A 15,870-nucleotide genomic window follows, 5' to 3' on the forward strand; every position below is an offset into this window, starting at 1 on the left:
TAGGTTTTACTGTGAACTACACCTGTACTTGTTGTTTTTGAATTTTTAAAAAAGTTTTTATATCTAAGCAAGGGTTTATGTATCACTGTTTAAAAATATTTAAAGTTTGTGTTTAATAAGTTTACCTACTCATTGTGAGTTCTACTGGGATACTTGTTTTGGTCAATTTTTTTTCATTGCTCTATCAGCACCAGCTCCTGAGCTGTTCCCATGTGTTTAAGGTTTAAAATATAAAATGAAAAGTGAGGGAAAAATTTGCCTGCAGTGTGCCAATAAGAATCTTTGATAATTTAACAATGATTTAGGACACAAGAAACAGGCTTTTAATGCAGAATTTTCAAAGGACTTTTCGTTGACGTCTCCTGAAATGTCTAAATTCTTGTTTCTAATTCTTGTTGACAGAGCTGGTCATTTACAAAACCTGACTGTTCTGCTAACAATGGAGCACCTGAAGTATTTATAACTGCCTTGAGTGCTTTTTGCTCCCCATGTGCAGAGAATGCTGAATTATAATTTCAAGTTTTTTGCATGAAAAATGTAGAATTATTATCTAGTATTTCAAAACGAGTGAACGAATTGAGTAGTGGACTGTATCGTTGTGCTTTATTTCCAGTTTTAAAATTAGTTATTGTTTTGCAAAAAAATGTAAAAACTTAGAGGGATTGCTGTTCACTTGTGTTTAGGGATTTTGCTGCATTTTGTGTTTTCTCTCTCAGTGTAACATTGTAAATATTGCATAGTGGCCCAACGACTTTTTAAAAACCTTTTTTCTTGTGCTTTTTGTATGTGCGCTGCCCAATGGGACCTAGACTAGGCCTTGCGTGTGAGAATCTAAATGGAACAAAAATGGATTCAGATTTTACTCCCAAGGTATGGATGTAATGTTCCATGTCTGGCTGAAGAGCTCAATAAATGGGTCACAGCTTCCCAACTACAAGATTACTGGGACGTTCCAGAGTTGCCGAATTTTTGGTCTGTGACCATCCCAAAGATTTTCATTAGATCTTCTTTACAGTGCACTGTGTAGGATTCAATAGTTATGTTCCATGGTGTGCATGTCAGAATTAATATGTCTACCAGCTGCCACCTTGCCAATTAATAGCTTTGATGTGATGGACTTAACATGGGGAGAGGGGTAATGTCTGTTTATTTGTTGAACACTGCAGCCTGGAATAACTGCATCAAGGCGATAAAAGTAAAAGGTAAAAAAAAACAATTATGGCAAAGCTTCAACAAGTTTACTCCCCAGTTCTCATCAGTTCTACCTCCATTTAATACCTGCCTCTTATTCACATGTACAATTCGGTGCAACCAAGAGGGCACGAACCAAGGTTTTCCGTCTGTGTCTGGAGTGATTCATTTACTGTTTAGCCATTTATTGCCTCATAATTCTCTTCAAATCCAACTGCACCGTACCTACACCAACACCTCTTGTCGGGGAATAAATGTTCTGAAGGATGATTGATCATTATTTGACCCACTCCCATTGAGTTGTACATTAGAAATGCATTGAATCTTGTCCCAGCAAGATGCCACTCTGGCTACTGCCCACGCTGGTCTTATGAAAGTGAGACTTTTAAAATGTTTTATTCATAAACCGATGTTTGGTTAGTATTTTTGTTTCATGTAACTTGAAATGTTGTGAAAAATAGTTTTGTTTTAAAGTTGGCTGTGGTTTTCATTCATGTTTTGATTTTTTTTGCAAAAATGTTATCCTTTAAGTTTATTAAAGTTTATTAAGTTTATTAAAACAGAGTTTCAAAAACGGTGTCTCTTGGGTTATAGTAGTGTTTCCGTATGACCCTCTTGCATTATTCAGTTGTATTAGACTGGTGGCAGTAATTCATGCTTGAAATTCAAAAGGAAACCTTGAAAATGCTGGGTAGGCGATCAATCAGCATGGAGTCTAAAGATCATAACACAGCTTTTCTCTTTACAGCTGCTGACCGTCCTGCTGTGTATTTCTTGAACTTTTTTTTTTATTCATTCATGGGATGTGGGCGTCGCTGGCCAGGCCAGCATTTATTGCCCATCCCTAATTGCCCTTGAGAAGGTGGTGGTGAGCCGCCTTCCTGAACCGCCGCAGTCCATGTGGTGTCGGTACACCCACAGCGCTGTTAGGAAGGGAGTTCCAGGATTTTGACCCAGCGACAGTGAAGGAACGGCGATATAGTTCCAAGTCAGGATGGTGTTTGACTTGGAGGGGAACTTGCAGGTGGTGGTGTTCCCATGTATTTGCTGCCCTTGTCCTTCTAGTTGGTAGAGATCGCGGGTTTATTACAATAATTCATTAGAAAATGCATTTAACCCTAACACCTTAAAAACAGAAGAGTCTTAAATGACAAAAACTAAAGGGGGAATGTGACTAGAAAAGGGAAGTTAAGAAACGCGAAGTGGGAGAACAAGTTTTTTTAAAAATTCATAAAACATCCAAAGGAACAGCAAAGCATATTTACAAATACATTAGTAAAAATGATTTCTTAAAAGCAATGGGAGGAGATGATTGTCAATTTGTAGAATCACTGAATCTTGTAGACAGAAGGCTGTTTTGAATGAGATATTAAAACAAAGCTGTATCTGCCCTCTTCAATGGATATAAAAAGAGCACGTAACACTATTTTGAAGAGCAGCAGGGGAGTTGTCCCCAGTATCCTGATTAATCAACATGGCTAAAAACTGTTATTTGGTCATTAATACGTTGCTGTTTGTGGGAGTTTGCTGTGCACAAAATGGCTTCTGTCACAGATGCATCTACCCATGACAGTATTGGTAGGAGTGGCCATCCCACAATCTAGTGGAAATAAATTTCATCTTCACACTGGGGACACGCTCCATCGTATTGCCATGCACTATCACTGTGCTAAATGGAATAGATTCAGAACAGATGTGGCAGCTCAAAACTGGGTGCCGAGAGGCGCCGTGGTCCATCAGCAGCAGCAGAATTGTTCTCCATCACAATCTGTAACCTCATGGCCTGGCATATCCTTTATCATTTACCATCAAGCCAGGGCATCAACCTTGGTTCGATGAGGAATGTAGAAGAGCATGCCAGGAACTGCACCAGGCCTATCTAGAAATGAAATAAAAACAGAAAATGCTGGAAATACTCAGCAGGTCTGGCAGCATCTGTGGCAAGAGAAACAGAGTTAACGTTTCAGGTCGATGACCTTTCATCAGGATTTGAACTCTTGTCCGCCTGGGCTTCTGGATTACTAGTTCATGACATTATAACTCCGCCATTGTCTCCCAAAACGAACTGATTCCACAGCCAATGGATCGGATCAAAGCTCAGCAGTCCTGCCGCATCCAGTTATGAATAGTGGTGGTAGGGGAAGATTCCAAAAACATCTCCATTCCCAATGATGGGGGAGCCCAGAACATCAGTGCAAAAGACAAGGTTAAAGCATTTGCAACCATCTTCAGCCAGAAGTGTTGAGTTGGTGATCCATCTCCGCCTCCTCCTGAAGTCCCTACCATCATAGAAGCCAGTCTTCAGACATTTTGGTTCACTCCACGTGCTCTCAAGAAATGGCTGAAGGTGCAGGATACTGGGCCCTGATGACATTCCAATTGTATTACTAAAGCTTTGAGCTCCAGAACTAGCTGCACCCCTAGCCAAGCTGTTCCAGTACAGCTACAAAACTGGCATGTGCATGGCAATGTGGGAAATTGCCCAGGTATGTCCTTTCCACAAAAAGCAGGACAAATACAGTCTGGCCACTTACTGCCCCATCAATCTATTCTTGATCATCAGCAAAGTGACGGAAGCTGTCATCGACAGTGGTATAAAGTGGCACTTACTCAGCAACAACCTGCTCACCGATGCTCTGGGTTCTGCCAGGGCCACTCAGCTCCAGACTTCATTACAGGTTTGATACAAACCTGGGTGAAAGAACTGAATTCCAGAGATGAGGTGAGAGTGACTGCCCTTGACATCAAGGCAGTATTTGATCGAGTATGGCATCAAGGAGCCCTAGCAAAACTGGAGTCAATGGGAATTGGGGTGGTGGGGGGAGGGGGATGGGGGGGGGGGGGGGTGGTGCAAGGGCTCTCCACTGGTTGGAGTCATACTGAGCACAAAGGAATATGGTTGTAGTTGTTGGAGGCCAATCACCTCAGCCTCAGGACATCGCAGGAGGAATTCCTCAGGATAATGTCCTGGACCCAACCATCTTCAGCTGCTTCATCTGTTACCTTCCCTCCATCATAAGGTCAGAAGTGGGGATGTTCACTGACGATTGCACAATGTTCAGTACCATTCGCGAGTCCTCAGATACTGAAGTTGTCTGTGCCTGTAGGATGTGGGAGGTAAGGGTCACCACTTGTGTCCTTGCTGACTTCACCTGTGAGAAGTGCACCCAACTCCAGCTCCTCACAGACCGCGTTAGGGAACTGGAGCTGGAGCTGGATGAACTTCGGATCATTCAGGATGCAGAGGGGGTGATAGCGAGTAGTTATAGGGAAGTAGTGACACCTAAGTTACAGGATAAAGGTAGCTGGGTGACCGTCAGGGGAGGGAAAGGGAATAGGCGCACAGTGCAGGGATCCCCTGTGGCCGTTCCCCTCAATAATACGTATACCGTTTTGGATACGGTTGGGGGGGTGACCTACCAGAGGAAAGCCACAGTGGCTTTGGCACTCTGGCACTGAGCCTGGCTCAGTGGCTCAGAAGGGAAGGGGGGAGAATAGGAGAGCGATAGTGATAGGAGATTCAATGGTTAGAGGAACAGACAGGAGATTCTGTGGTCGCGAACGAGACTCCCGGATGGTATGTTGCCTCCCGGGTGCCAGGGTCAGGGATGTCTCAGATCGAGTCTGTAGGATTCTTAAGGGGGAGGGGGAGCAGCCAGAGGTTGTGGTACACATCGGTACCAATGACATAGCTAGGAAAAGGGATGAGGACCTGAAAAACGAATATAGGGAGTTAGGTTGGAAGCTGAAAGGCAGGACGAGCAGAGTAGTAATCTCAGGATTGTTACCGGTGCCATGTGCTAGTGAGGCTAGAAACAGGGAGCGAGTGCAGCTGAACACGTGGCTACAGAACTGGTGTAGGAGGGAGGGATTCAGATATGTGGATCATTGGGATACCTTCTGGGGAAGGTGGGACCTGTACAAGAAGGACGGGTTGCATCTGAACTGGACGGGCACCAATATCCCGGGCGGGAGGTTTGCTAGAGCTCTTCGGGAGGGTTTAAACTAGTTTGGCAGGGGGATGGGAACCGGAGCCACGGATCAGTGGATGGGGTAGCTGTTGAACAGGCAGATACAGAGTGCAGAGAGTCTGTGAGGAAGGTTAGACAGTTGACAGGGCAAGGTTGCAGCCAGTATGATGGGTTGAAGTGTGTCTATTTTAACGCAAGAAGTGTCAGGAATAAGGGTGATGAACTTAGAGCATGGATCAGAACTTGGAACTACGATGTTGTGGCCATTACGGAAACATGGATATCTCAGGGGCAGGAATGGATGTTGGATGTTCCGGATTTTAGATGTTTCAAAAGGAATAGGGAGGGAGGTAAAAGAGGTGGGGGAGTGGCACTGTTAATCAAGGATAGTATCACAGCTGCAGAAAGGGAGGTCGTCGAGGAGGGTTTGTCTACTGAGTCATTATGGGTGGAAGTCAGAAACAGAAAAGGAGCAGTCACTTTGTTGGGAGTTTTCTATAGACCCCCCAATAGCAACAGAGACACAGAGGAACAGATTGGGAGGCAGATTTTGGAAAGGTGCAGAAGTAACAGAGTTGTTGTCATGGGTGACTTCAACTTCCCTAATATTGATTGGAATCTCCTTAGTGCAAATAGTTTGGATGGAGCAGTTTTTGTCAGGTGTGTCCAGGAGGGTTTCCTGACTCAATATGTAGATAGGCCGACTAGAGGGGAGACTATGTTGGACTTGGTGCTTGGCAACGAACCAGGCCAGGTGGCAGATCTCTCGGTGGGAGAGCATTTCGGTGATAGTGATCACAACTCCCTGACCTTTACTATAGTCATGGAGAGGGACAACAGCAGACGGGATGGGAAAATATTTAATTGGGGGAGGGGGAATTACAATGCTATTAGGCAGGAACTGGGGAGCATAAATTGGGAACAGATGTTCTCAGGGAAATGCACGACAGAAATGTGGAGGTTGTTTAGGGAGCACTTGCTGCGACTGCTGGATAGGTTTGTCCCGATGAGGCAGGGAAGGGATGGTCGGGTGAAGGAACCTTGGATGACAAGAGATGTGGAACAGCTAGTCAAGAGGAAGAAGGAAGCTTACTTAAGGTTGAGGAAGCAAGGATCAGACAGGGCTCTAGAGGGTTACAAGGTAGCCAGGAAGGAACTGAAGAATGGACTTAGGAGAGCTAGAAGGGGACATGAAAAAGTCTTGGCGGGTAGGATTAAGGAAAATCCCAAGGCGTTCTACACTTATGTGAGGAACAAGAGGATGGCCAGAGTGAGGGTAGGGCCGATCAGGGATAGTGGAGGGGACTTGTGCCTGGAGTCGAAGGAGGTAGGGGAGGTCCTAAATGAATACTTTGCTTCAGTATTCACTAGTGAGAGGGACCTGGTCGTTTGTGAGGACAGCGTGGAACAGGCTGATATGCTCGAACAGGTTGAGGTTAAGACGGAGGATGTGCTGGAAATTTTGAATGATATGAGGACAGATAAGTCCCCGGGGCCAGACGGGATATACCCAAGGATATTACAGGAAGCGAGGGAAGAGATTGCTGCGCCTTTGGCAATGATCTTTGCGTCTTCACTGTCCACTGGAGTAGTACCGGATGATTGGAGGGTGGCAAATGTTGTTCTCTTGTTCAAGAAAGGGAATAGGGATAACCCTGGGAATTATAGACCAGTCAGTCTTACGTCGGTAGTGGGCAAATTATTGGAGAGGATTCTGAGAGACAGGATTTATGATTATTTGGAAAGGCATGGTTTGATTAGAGACAGTCAGCATGGCTTTGTGAGGGGCAGGTCATGCCTCACAAGCCTTATTGAATTCTTTGAAGATGTGACAAAACACATTGATGAAGGAAGAGCAGTGGATGTGGTGTATATGGATTTTAGCAAGGCGTTTGATAAGGTTCCCCATGGTAGGCTCATTCAGAAAGTAAGGAGGCATGGGATTCAGGGAAAGCTGGCTGTCTGGATACAAAATTGGCTGGCCCATAGAAGTCAGAGGGTGGTAGTAGATGGAAAGTATTTAGCATGGAGCTCGGTGACCAGTGGTGTTCCACAAGGATCTGTTCTGGGACCTCTGCTCTTTGTGATTTTTATAAATGACTTGGATGAGGATGTGGAAGGCTGGGTTAGCAAGTTTGCCGATGACACGACGGTTGCTGGAGTTGTGGATAGTGTGGAAGGCTGGTGTAGGTTGTAACGGGACATTGACAGGATGCAGAGCTGGGCTGAGAAGTGGCAGATGGAGTTCAACCTGGAAAAGTGTGAAGTGATTCATTTTGGAAGGTCGAATTTGAATGCGGAATACAGGCTTAAAGACAGGATTCTTGGTAGTGTGGAGGAACAGAGGGATCTTGGGGTCCATGTCCATAGATCGCTCAAAGTTGCCACCCAAGTTGATAGGGTTGTTAAGAAGGCATATGGTGTGTTGGCTTTCATTAACAGGGGGATTGAGTTTAAGAGCCGCGAGGTTATGCTGCAGCTCTATAAGGTCCTGGTTCGACCACACTTGGAATATTGTGTTCAGTTCTGGTCGCCTCATTATAGGAAGGATGTGGAAGCTTTAGAGAGGGTGCAGAGGAGATTTACCAGGATGCTGCCTGGACTGGAGGGCATGTCCTACGAAGACAGATTGAGGGAGCTAGGGCTTTTCTCATTGGAGCGTAGAAGGATGAGAGGTGACTTGATAGAGGGGTACAAGATGATGAGAGGCATAAATAGAGTGGATAGTCAGAGACTTTTTCCCAGGGTGGAAAGGGCTATTACCAGGGTGCATAATTTTAAGGTGATTGGAGGAAGGTTTAGGGGAGATGTCAGAGGTAGGTTCTTTACACAGAGAGTGGTGGGTGCGTGGAATGCACTGCCAGCGGTGGTAGTAGAAGCAGATACATTAGGGGCATTTAAGCGACTCTTGGATAGGTACATGGATGATAGTAGAATGAAGGGTAGGTAGTTAGTTTGATGTTAGAGTAGGTTAAATGTTCGGCACAACATCGTGGGCCGAAGGGCCTGTACTGTGCTGTACTGTTCTATGTTCTGTGTGCAGCAAGATGTGCATCATTCAGGCTTGGGCTGATATGTGGCAACTAACATTTGGACCACACAAGTGCCAGACAATGACCATCTCAAACAAGAGAGAATCTAACCATCTCCCCTGACATTTATTGGCATTACCATTGCTGAATCCCACTCAACATCCTGAGGACTACCATTGACCAGAAACTTAAGGGCACAAGCTATATAAATACTGTGGCTACAAGAGCAGGTCAGAGGCTGGGAATTCTGCAGTGAGTAACTCACCTCCTGACTCCCCAAAGCCTGTCCATCATCTACAAGTCACAAGTCAAGAGTGTGATGGAATATTCATCATTTGCTTGTATTACGATTGAGGTGGGAGGAGTGCACTGTCTTTTCTAGTTCCACTTCTCCACAAGTCACAACATTTTAAAAAAATGTTTACCCAATTACTGATGCAGTCAGTCAATCATATACTCTTTAACCCAGAATAAACAAAAAAAATTATCAGTTTATTATATAACAAGACTTAACCAGTAATGAAGCAAAGCATTAACACACAGATTGAAATATGAAAGTTCTCCTTTTTAAATACCCCACACACAAACTCTCACATACACTGACAAAATATAGAAATTCTCTCTGCAGAGGTCTGTTACAAAACAAAAGACAAAAGAATACTTTGGCGAAATACTTGCTCATTCTTGAAGAAAAAGATGTCAACTGTCCATTTTTGGTCTGGCATCCCAAATACACGTAGAGGCTGTCAGTGGGATCTTTCTAAAGCACTTCTTTTCAGGCGACGTTGAGGATCAGTTTGGCAGGCTCTCCAGGAGAAATGCAACATCAGTTTCTCTATTTCTTACACTTGATTCTCAGGAAGTTCTCAAGAGATGGAAGAGGGTGAGCTGATGGTGGCTGCTCTCTTGGCTGGTTTTCTCCAACTGTCTTCAAAACATCCCAACACACTGTCCAAAATGAAACCAAAAACAAATATCTCAAAAGTCAAGCCTCCTGACCCCTATAAATCTTGACCTGTCACTTCTCTGTAAACATCTTCCCCAGGTCAAAAAGGTTTCTGTTGTTTATTGCTTAAAGCACATGACTTCCGGCAAGGCCGTTTTTAAACAACATCTCAGTGTCCTGTGAACAACAAAGCAAAGTCCAACTTCTATGAAATCTTCAGCCTTCCAATGAATCCATCTTCACAATTTAAATATAGGTCCTCAAAAACATAGTTAACAAAGAATATAGAAGCACTTTCGTAACACTTGGATGAGTGCAGCTCCAACAACACTCAGGAAGTTTAACACCATCCAAGAAAAAGCAGCCCTGCTTGATCGGCACCTGATCCACCACCTTGAACATTCACTCCATCCACCACCGACGCGCTGTGGAAATTGTTTCAGTTGGTACCACCCATGGTCAGAAGTACTTCTTTACAGTAAATGATTATCAACTGGAACAACAATAATGGTTGATGAAGTCTGGGACAGCAGTTAGAATGTAGAACTTGTTACCACCTGAAGTAGTTGAGGCAAAAAGCATTGATGCCTTTCAGGGGAAGCTAAATAAACCCATGAGGGTGGGAGGAAGCTGGCATGGATCAGTTTGGCTGAATTCTCTGTTGTAATTCTATATAAATGTGAGATGATGGAGGATGGGGAAGCAGGGTTATTGGAACCTTTTGAAATCAAAGTCACATGTTCTAGTTTAACACCAACTTATGTTAATTGAACTCACCCTTAAAGGTAAATGTATGCTAAACTGTCTTGCAGTCAATGTGTTTTTGATCAGTCTGAAATAATGGTTAGGAATATTCCATGTTTCTTGTCCATCTGCCTCTGGTTTCTCTTCCTAGAGATCAAGAAAAAGGTTTCAGTGTGGAGTGCTCTTCCTATCAGCAATAGTGTTGATTTTTGCCTTTATCACTTATAGATTCATCTTCCAAATTTCGCAAAACATTCAAAGCTCTGCTACCTGCATCCTGTTCCACACACAGCCCCATTCCTTTGACAAAATTGGTTCCCTATCTCCCCTCAAATTGAATATAACGTAAGAAATAGGAACTGGAGTAGGACATTTGGCCCTTTGAGCCTCCTCTGCAATTCAATAAGGTCACGGCTGATGAGCTACCTTAAAGCCATCTTCCTGCACTATCCTCATATCCTGAATGCCCTTAGTATGCAAAAATCTGTTGACCTCTGAATTGAATGTACTCAACGACTGAGGATCCATAGCTTGAATTTAATGTTCTTGTCCACAAATCCCACCCTACCTCGGCATCCTTTTCCAGCCTTCTGTATCTGCCCATCCTCCAGTCCTTTTGACATCGCCCTACTATGGCTACTTCCTTCCAACCTACTAATGGATGGCCTCGTTCTTGGACCTTATTGAATAACAGCTGCTGCGGAAAAGCCGTAAGTGGAGTTACTCAACTGCAGCAGACTCAACCTTTTCATTAAATGTCACATGATCTGGCATCACAGTCAGAATGTCATGTGATCAAATCTTCAGGAGAACCTCTAACCTACATTGGCAACCTTATGCTACAATATATATCAATGCAATCTATATTAATGACTTATGGAGTGACTGAGTGTCATGTACCAAGTTTGTTGACGATATAAAGCTAGGTTGGAAAGAAATCTAAGAGGACACAAAGAGTCTGCGAAGGGATAATGGCAGGTTACGTGAGTGGGCAACAAGGTGGGAAATGTGAGGTTATTCACTTTGGTAGGAAGAATAGAATACAATGAATATTTTTAAATGGTAATAAACTATGAAATGCTGGTGTTCAGAGGGATTTGGGTGTCCTTGAATAGGAAACATGCAGACAGAAAACAAGTCGGAGGGCTAATATTATGTTAGTCTTTATTCCGAGCAGGCTTGAGTACAGGAGTGAGGAAGTCTTGCAGCATTGTACAGGGCTTTGGTGAGACCAGATCTGAAGTAATATGTACAATTTTGATCTCCTTGTGGAAGGAAGGATATACGTGCCTTAGATGGGGTGCAATGAAGTTTTACTTGAGTGATTCCAATGGTTGTCCTATGAGGAGAGATTTAGTAGAATGGGCCTACATTCTCTGGAGTTCAGAAGAATGAGAGGTAATCTCATTGGCGCCGGCTTTAGCTCAGTGGTTACTTCGATTTCATTCAAATCACTTTAGGGCGGCACAGTGGCGCAGTGGTTAGCACCGCAGCCTCACAGCTCCAGTGACCTGGGTCCAATTCTGGGTACTGCTTGTGCGGAGTTTGCAAGTTCTCCCTGTGACTGCGTGGGTTTTCGCCGGGTGCTCTGGTTTCCTCCCACAGCCAAAGATTTGCAGGTTGATAGGTAAATTGACCATTATAAATTGTCCCTAGTATAGGTAGGTGGTGTGGGGATGTGGTAGGAATATGGGATTAATGTAGGATTAGTATAAATGGGTGGTTGATGGTCGGCACAGACTCGGTGGGCCGAAGGGCCTGTTTCAGTGCTGTACCTCTAAATAAATAGAAAAAAATAAAAATCTCATTGAAACATAAGATTCTGAGAGGGTTTGACAGGGTAAATGCTGTTTCCCCTGTCTGGAGTGTCTAGAACTAGGGGGGCGTAGTCTCAGCATAAGGTGTTGGCTGTTTAGGACTGAGATAGGAGAAATTTCTGCACTCAGATGATTGTGAATCTTTGGAATTCTCTACCTCAGAGGACTGTATGTTTTTGAGTATCTGCAAGGCTGAGATTGATAGATTTTTGGACTCCCAAAGAATCTAGGAATATGGGGATTGGGTGGCAAAATGGAGTAGAGGTCAAAGATCGGCCAGGATCTGATTGCAGAACAGGCTCGAGGGGCCTAATGGGCTAATCCTGTTCCCACTTCATATGTTCCTATGTTCATAGGTTTCCGGTCACTCCATTCTTAGAGGATAGAACTTGCAGTCATAGCAGCTCATAACCTTTCTTTTATAAGTGCCACAGCGGAACAGAATTATTTTATACCAAAACAAAATACTGTGGATGCTGGTAACCTGAAATAACATTTAGCTGTTAGTTTGACACAGAAGCTGGTCCTCCCATTTCTATAGGGGGCGCTATGATTTTCGAAAGGCCCTCCAATTTCAGGGTGCCTCTTGTCCGCTCCACACTATCATTGGCGCGGGGGCTCGGCTCGGTTGACGGTGGCCAGGCGGGCTCCGTGCAACAGCTTGGTGTCGGGCGGCTGGAGAGGAGTCAGGATGGCGTCGGGGAGCGGGGTGAGTCTGAGGGCCGCTGCTGGTTGTTGCGAGTAACTGGCCGCCGGGTTTATGTGGTGTGGAGGCCTCGGAACTGCCGACTGCGATAGTCCCGGCCTCCGCCAACAGTTGCCCCGCAATAAACAAACATCAACCGGAGGGAGGGTAACTGGAGGGAGGACGGAGGGAGAATGGAGGGAGGGTAACTGGAGGGAGAGCGGAGGGAGGGTAACTGGAGGGAGAGCGGAGGGAGGGAGGGTAACTGGAGGGAGAGCGGAGGGAGGGAGGGTAACTGGAGGGAGAGCGGAGGGAGGGAGGGTAACTGGAGGGAGAGCGGAGGGAGGGTAACTGGAGGGAGAGCGGAGGGAGAATGGAGGGAGGGTAACTGGAGGGAGAGCGGAGGGAGGGTAACTGGAGGGAGAGCGGAGGGAGGGAGAACGGAGGGAGGGTAACTGGAGGGAGAGCGGAGGGAGGGTAACTGGAGGGAGAGCGGAGGGAGGGTAACTGGAGGGAGAGCGGAGGGAGGGTAACTGGAGGGAGAGCGGAGGGAGGGAGAGCGGAGGGAGAGCGGAGGGAGGGAGAGCGGAGGGAGAACGGAGGGAGGGTAACTGGAGGGAGAACGGAGGGAGGGTAACTGGAGGGAGAACGGAGGGAGGGTAACTGGAGGGAGAGCGGAGGGAGGGTAACTGGAGGGAGAGCGGAGGGAGGGTAACTGGAGGGAGAGCGGAGGGAGGGTAACTGGAGGGAGAGCGGAGGGAGAATGGAGGGAGGGTAACTGGAGGGAGAGCGGAGGGAGAACGGAGGGAGGGTAACTGGAGGGAGAGCGGAGGGAGGGAGAACGGAGGGAGGGTAACTGGAGGGAGAGCGGAGGGAGGGTAACTGGAGGGAGAGCGGAGGGAGGGTAACTGGAGGGAGAGCGGAGGGAGGGTAACTGGAGGGAGAGCGGAGGGAGGGTAACTGGAGGGAGAACGGAGGGAGAACGGAGGGAGGGAGAACGGAGGGAGGGTAACTGGAGGGAGAGCGGAGGGAGGGAGAATGGAGGGAGGGTAACTGGAGGGAGAGCGGAGGGAGGGTAACTGGAGGGAGAGCGGAGGGAGGGTAACTGGAGGGAGAGCGGAGGGAGGGAGAGCGGAGGGAGGGTAACTGGAGGGAGAGCGGAGGGAGGGTAACTGGAGGGAGGGAGAATGGAGGGAGGGTAACTGGAGGGAGAGCGGAGGGAGAACGGAGGGAGGGTAACTGGAGGGAGAGCGGAGGGAGAACGGAGGGAGGGAGAACGGAGGGAGAGCGGAGGGAGGGAGAACGGAGGGAGGGTAACTGGAGGGAGAGCGGAGGGAGGGTAACTGGAGGGAGAGCGGAGGGAGGGTAACTGGAGGGAGAGCGGAGGGAGGGTAACTGGAGGGAGAGCGTAGGGAGAACGGAGGGAGGGTAACTGGAGGGAGAACGGAGGGAGGGTAACTGGAGGGAGAACGGAGGGAGGGTAACTGGAGGGAGAATGGAGGGAGGGTAACTGGAGGGAGAGCGGAGGGAGAACGGAGGGAGGGAGAATGGAGGGAGGGTAACTGGAGGGAGAGCGGAGGGAGGGAGAATGGAGGGAAGGTAACTGGAGGGAGAGCGGAGGGAGGGAAGGTAACTGGAGGGAGAGCGGAGGGAGGGAAGGTAACTGGAGGGAGAGCGGAGGGAGGGAAGGTAACTGGAGGGAGAGCGGAGGGAGGGAAGGTAACTGGAGGGAGAGCGGAGGGAGGGAAGGTAACTGGAGGGAGAGCGGAGGGAAGGTAACTGGAGGGAGAGCGGAGGGAAGGTAACTGGAGGGAGAGCGGAGGGAGGGTAACTGGAGGGAGAGCGGAGGGAGGGTAACTGGAGGGAGAGCGGAGGGAGGGTAACTGGAGGGAGAGCGGAGGGAGGGTAACTGGAGGGAGAGCGGAGGGAGGGTAACTGGAGGGAGAGCGGAGGGAGGGTAACTGGAGGGAGAGCGGAGGGAGGGTAACTGGAGGGAGAGCGGAGGGAGGGTAACTGGAGGGAGAGCGGAGGGAGGGTAACTGGAGGGAGAGCGGAGGGAGGGTAACTGGACCGAGAGCGGAGGGAGGGTAACTGGACCGAGAGCGGAGGGAGGGTAACTGGACCGAGAGCGGAGGGAGGGTAACTGGACCGAGAGCGGAGGGAGGGTAACTGGACCGAGAGCGGAGGGAGGGTAACTGGACCGAGAGCGGAGGGAGGGTAACTGGACCGAGAGCGGAGGGAGGGTAACTGGACCGAGGGTAACTGGAGGGAGGGAGAGCGGAGGGAGGGTAACTGGAGGGAGGGAGAGCGGAGGGCGGGTAACTGGAGGGAGAGCGGAGGGCGGGTAACTGGAGGGAGGGCGGGTAACTGGAGGGAGGGTGGAGGGAGGGAGAGTAACTGGAGGGAGAGCGGAGGGAGGGTAACTGGAGGGGGAGCGGAGGGAGGGTGGGTAACTGGAGGGGGAGCGGAGGGAGGGTGGGTAACTGGAGGGGGAGCGGAGGGAGGGAGGGTAACTGGAGGGGGAGCGGAGGGAGGGAGGGTAACTGGAGGGAGAGGGGAGGGAGGGTAACTGGAGGGAGAGGGGAGGGAGGGAGGGTAACTGGAGGGAGAAGGGAGGGAGGGTAACTGGAGGGGAGGGAGGGTAACTGGAGGGAGAGCGGAGGGAGGGAGGGTAACTGGAGGGAGAGCGGAGGGAGGGAGGGTAACTGGAGGGAGAGCGGAGGGAGAGGGTAACTGGAGGGAGGGCGGAGGGAGGGAGGATTACTGGAGGGAGGGTAACTGGAGGGGGCGCGGGGGGAGGGGGCGAGTAGTGGGGGAGCTGGAGGGAGGTGCGAGAGCTGGAGTGGGAGCGGAGGGAGGGTAACTGGAGGGGGAGCGGGGGGAGGGTATCTGGAGGGGGAGCGGGGGGAGGGGCGAGAGCTGGTGGGGAGCTGGAGGGAGGGGCGAGAGCTGGAGGGGGATCGGAGGGAGGGTAACTGGAGGGGGAGCGGGGGGAGGGTAACTGGAGGGGGAGCGGGAGGAGGGGCCAGAGCTGGTGGGGGAGCTGGAGGGAGGGGCGAGAGCTGGAGTGGGAGCGGAGGGAGGGGAGAGAGCTGGGGCGAGAGCTGGAGGGGGAGGGCAGGGAAAGGAGAGTGCTGGAGGGGAGGGAGGGGAGATAACGAGTGAAAACGGGGGAGGGCATAACGGGGGGAGAGCGGGGACGGGGAATAATTGGCGGGACAGCGAGGGGATAACGAGGGAGAGTGGAGGGTGGGTAACTGGAGGGAGAGCCGAGATGGGGATAATGAGTCAAAAGGGAGGGGGGAGTGACTGGTGGGAGTGCGGAGAGGGTGGGGGGTGGTCGATAACTGGAGAGGGAAATAAATAAAAAAGGGGCCACTATTATTTCTCATTGTGAAATGTTTTCGGAAATGTCTGAACAGGCAGGGGCTCTTGAGAAGGTTGAAAGAAGCACTGATAGAGGTCTTTAAGATTAGAAAAGGCT

At 48.7% G+C, this 15,870-nt stretch overlaps 1 protein-coding gene across 1 annotated transcript in view; it reads left to right on the forward strand.

Annotated features, from left to right (window-relative positions):
* Nucleotides 1-12,312: 12,312 nt before the first annotated feature.
* zmat2 (zinc finger, matrin-type 2) overlaps nucleotides 12,313-15,870 on the forward strand; it is a 35,978-nt gene continuing 32,420 nt past the window's right edge. The window contains exon 1 of the mRNA XM_068044086.1: nucleotides 12,313-12,410. Coding sequence (XP_067900187.1) covers nucleotides 12,393-12,410 — 18 coding nt within the window. The 5' untranslated portion in view covers nucleotides 12,313-12,392. The remainder of the gene's footprint in view (nucleotides 12,411-15,870) is intronic.

Source organism: Heterodontus francisci, chromosome 12, assembly GCF_036365525.1.
Source record: "Heterodontus francisci isolate sHetFra1 chromosome 12, sHetFra1.hap1, whole genome shotgun sequence".
NCBI classification, from domain to species: domain Eukaryota; kingdom Metazoa; phylum Chordata; class Chondrichthyes; order Heterodontiformes; family Heterodontidae; genus Heterodontus; species Heterodontus francisci.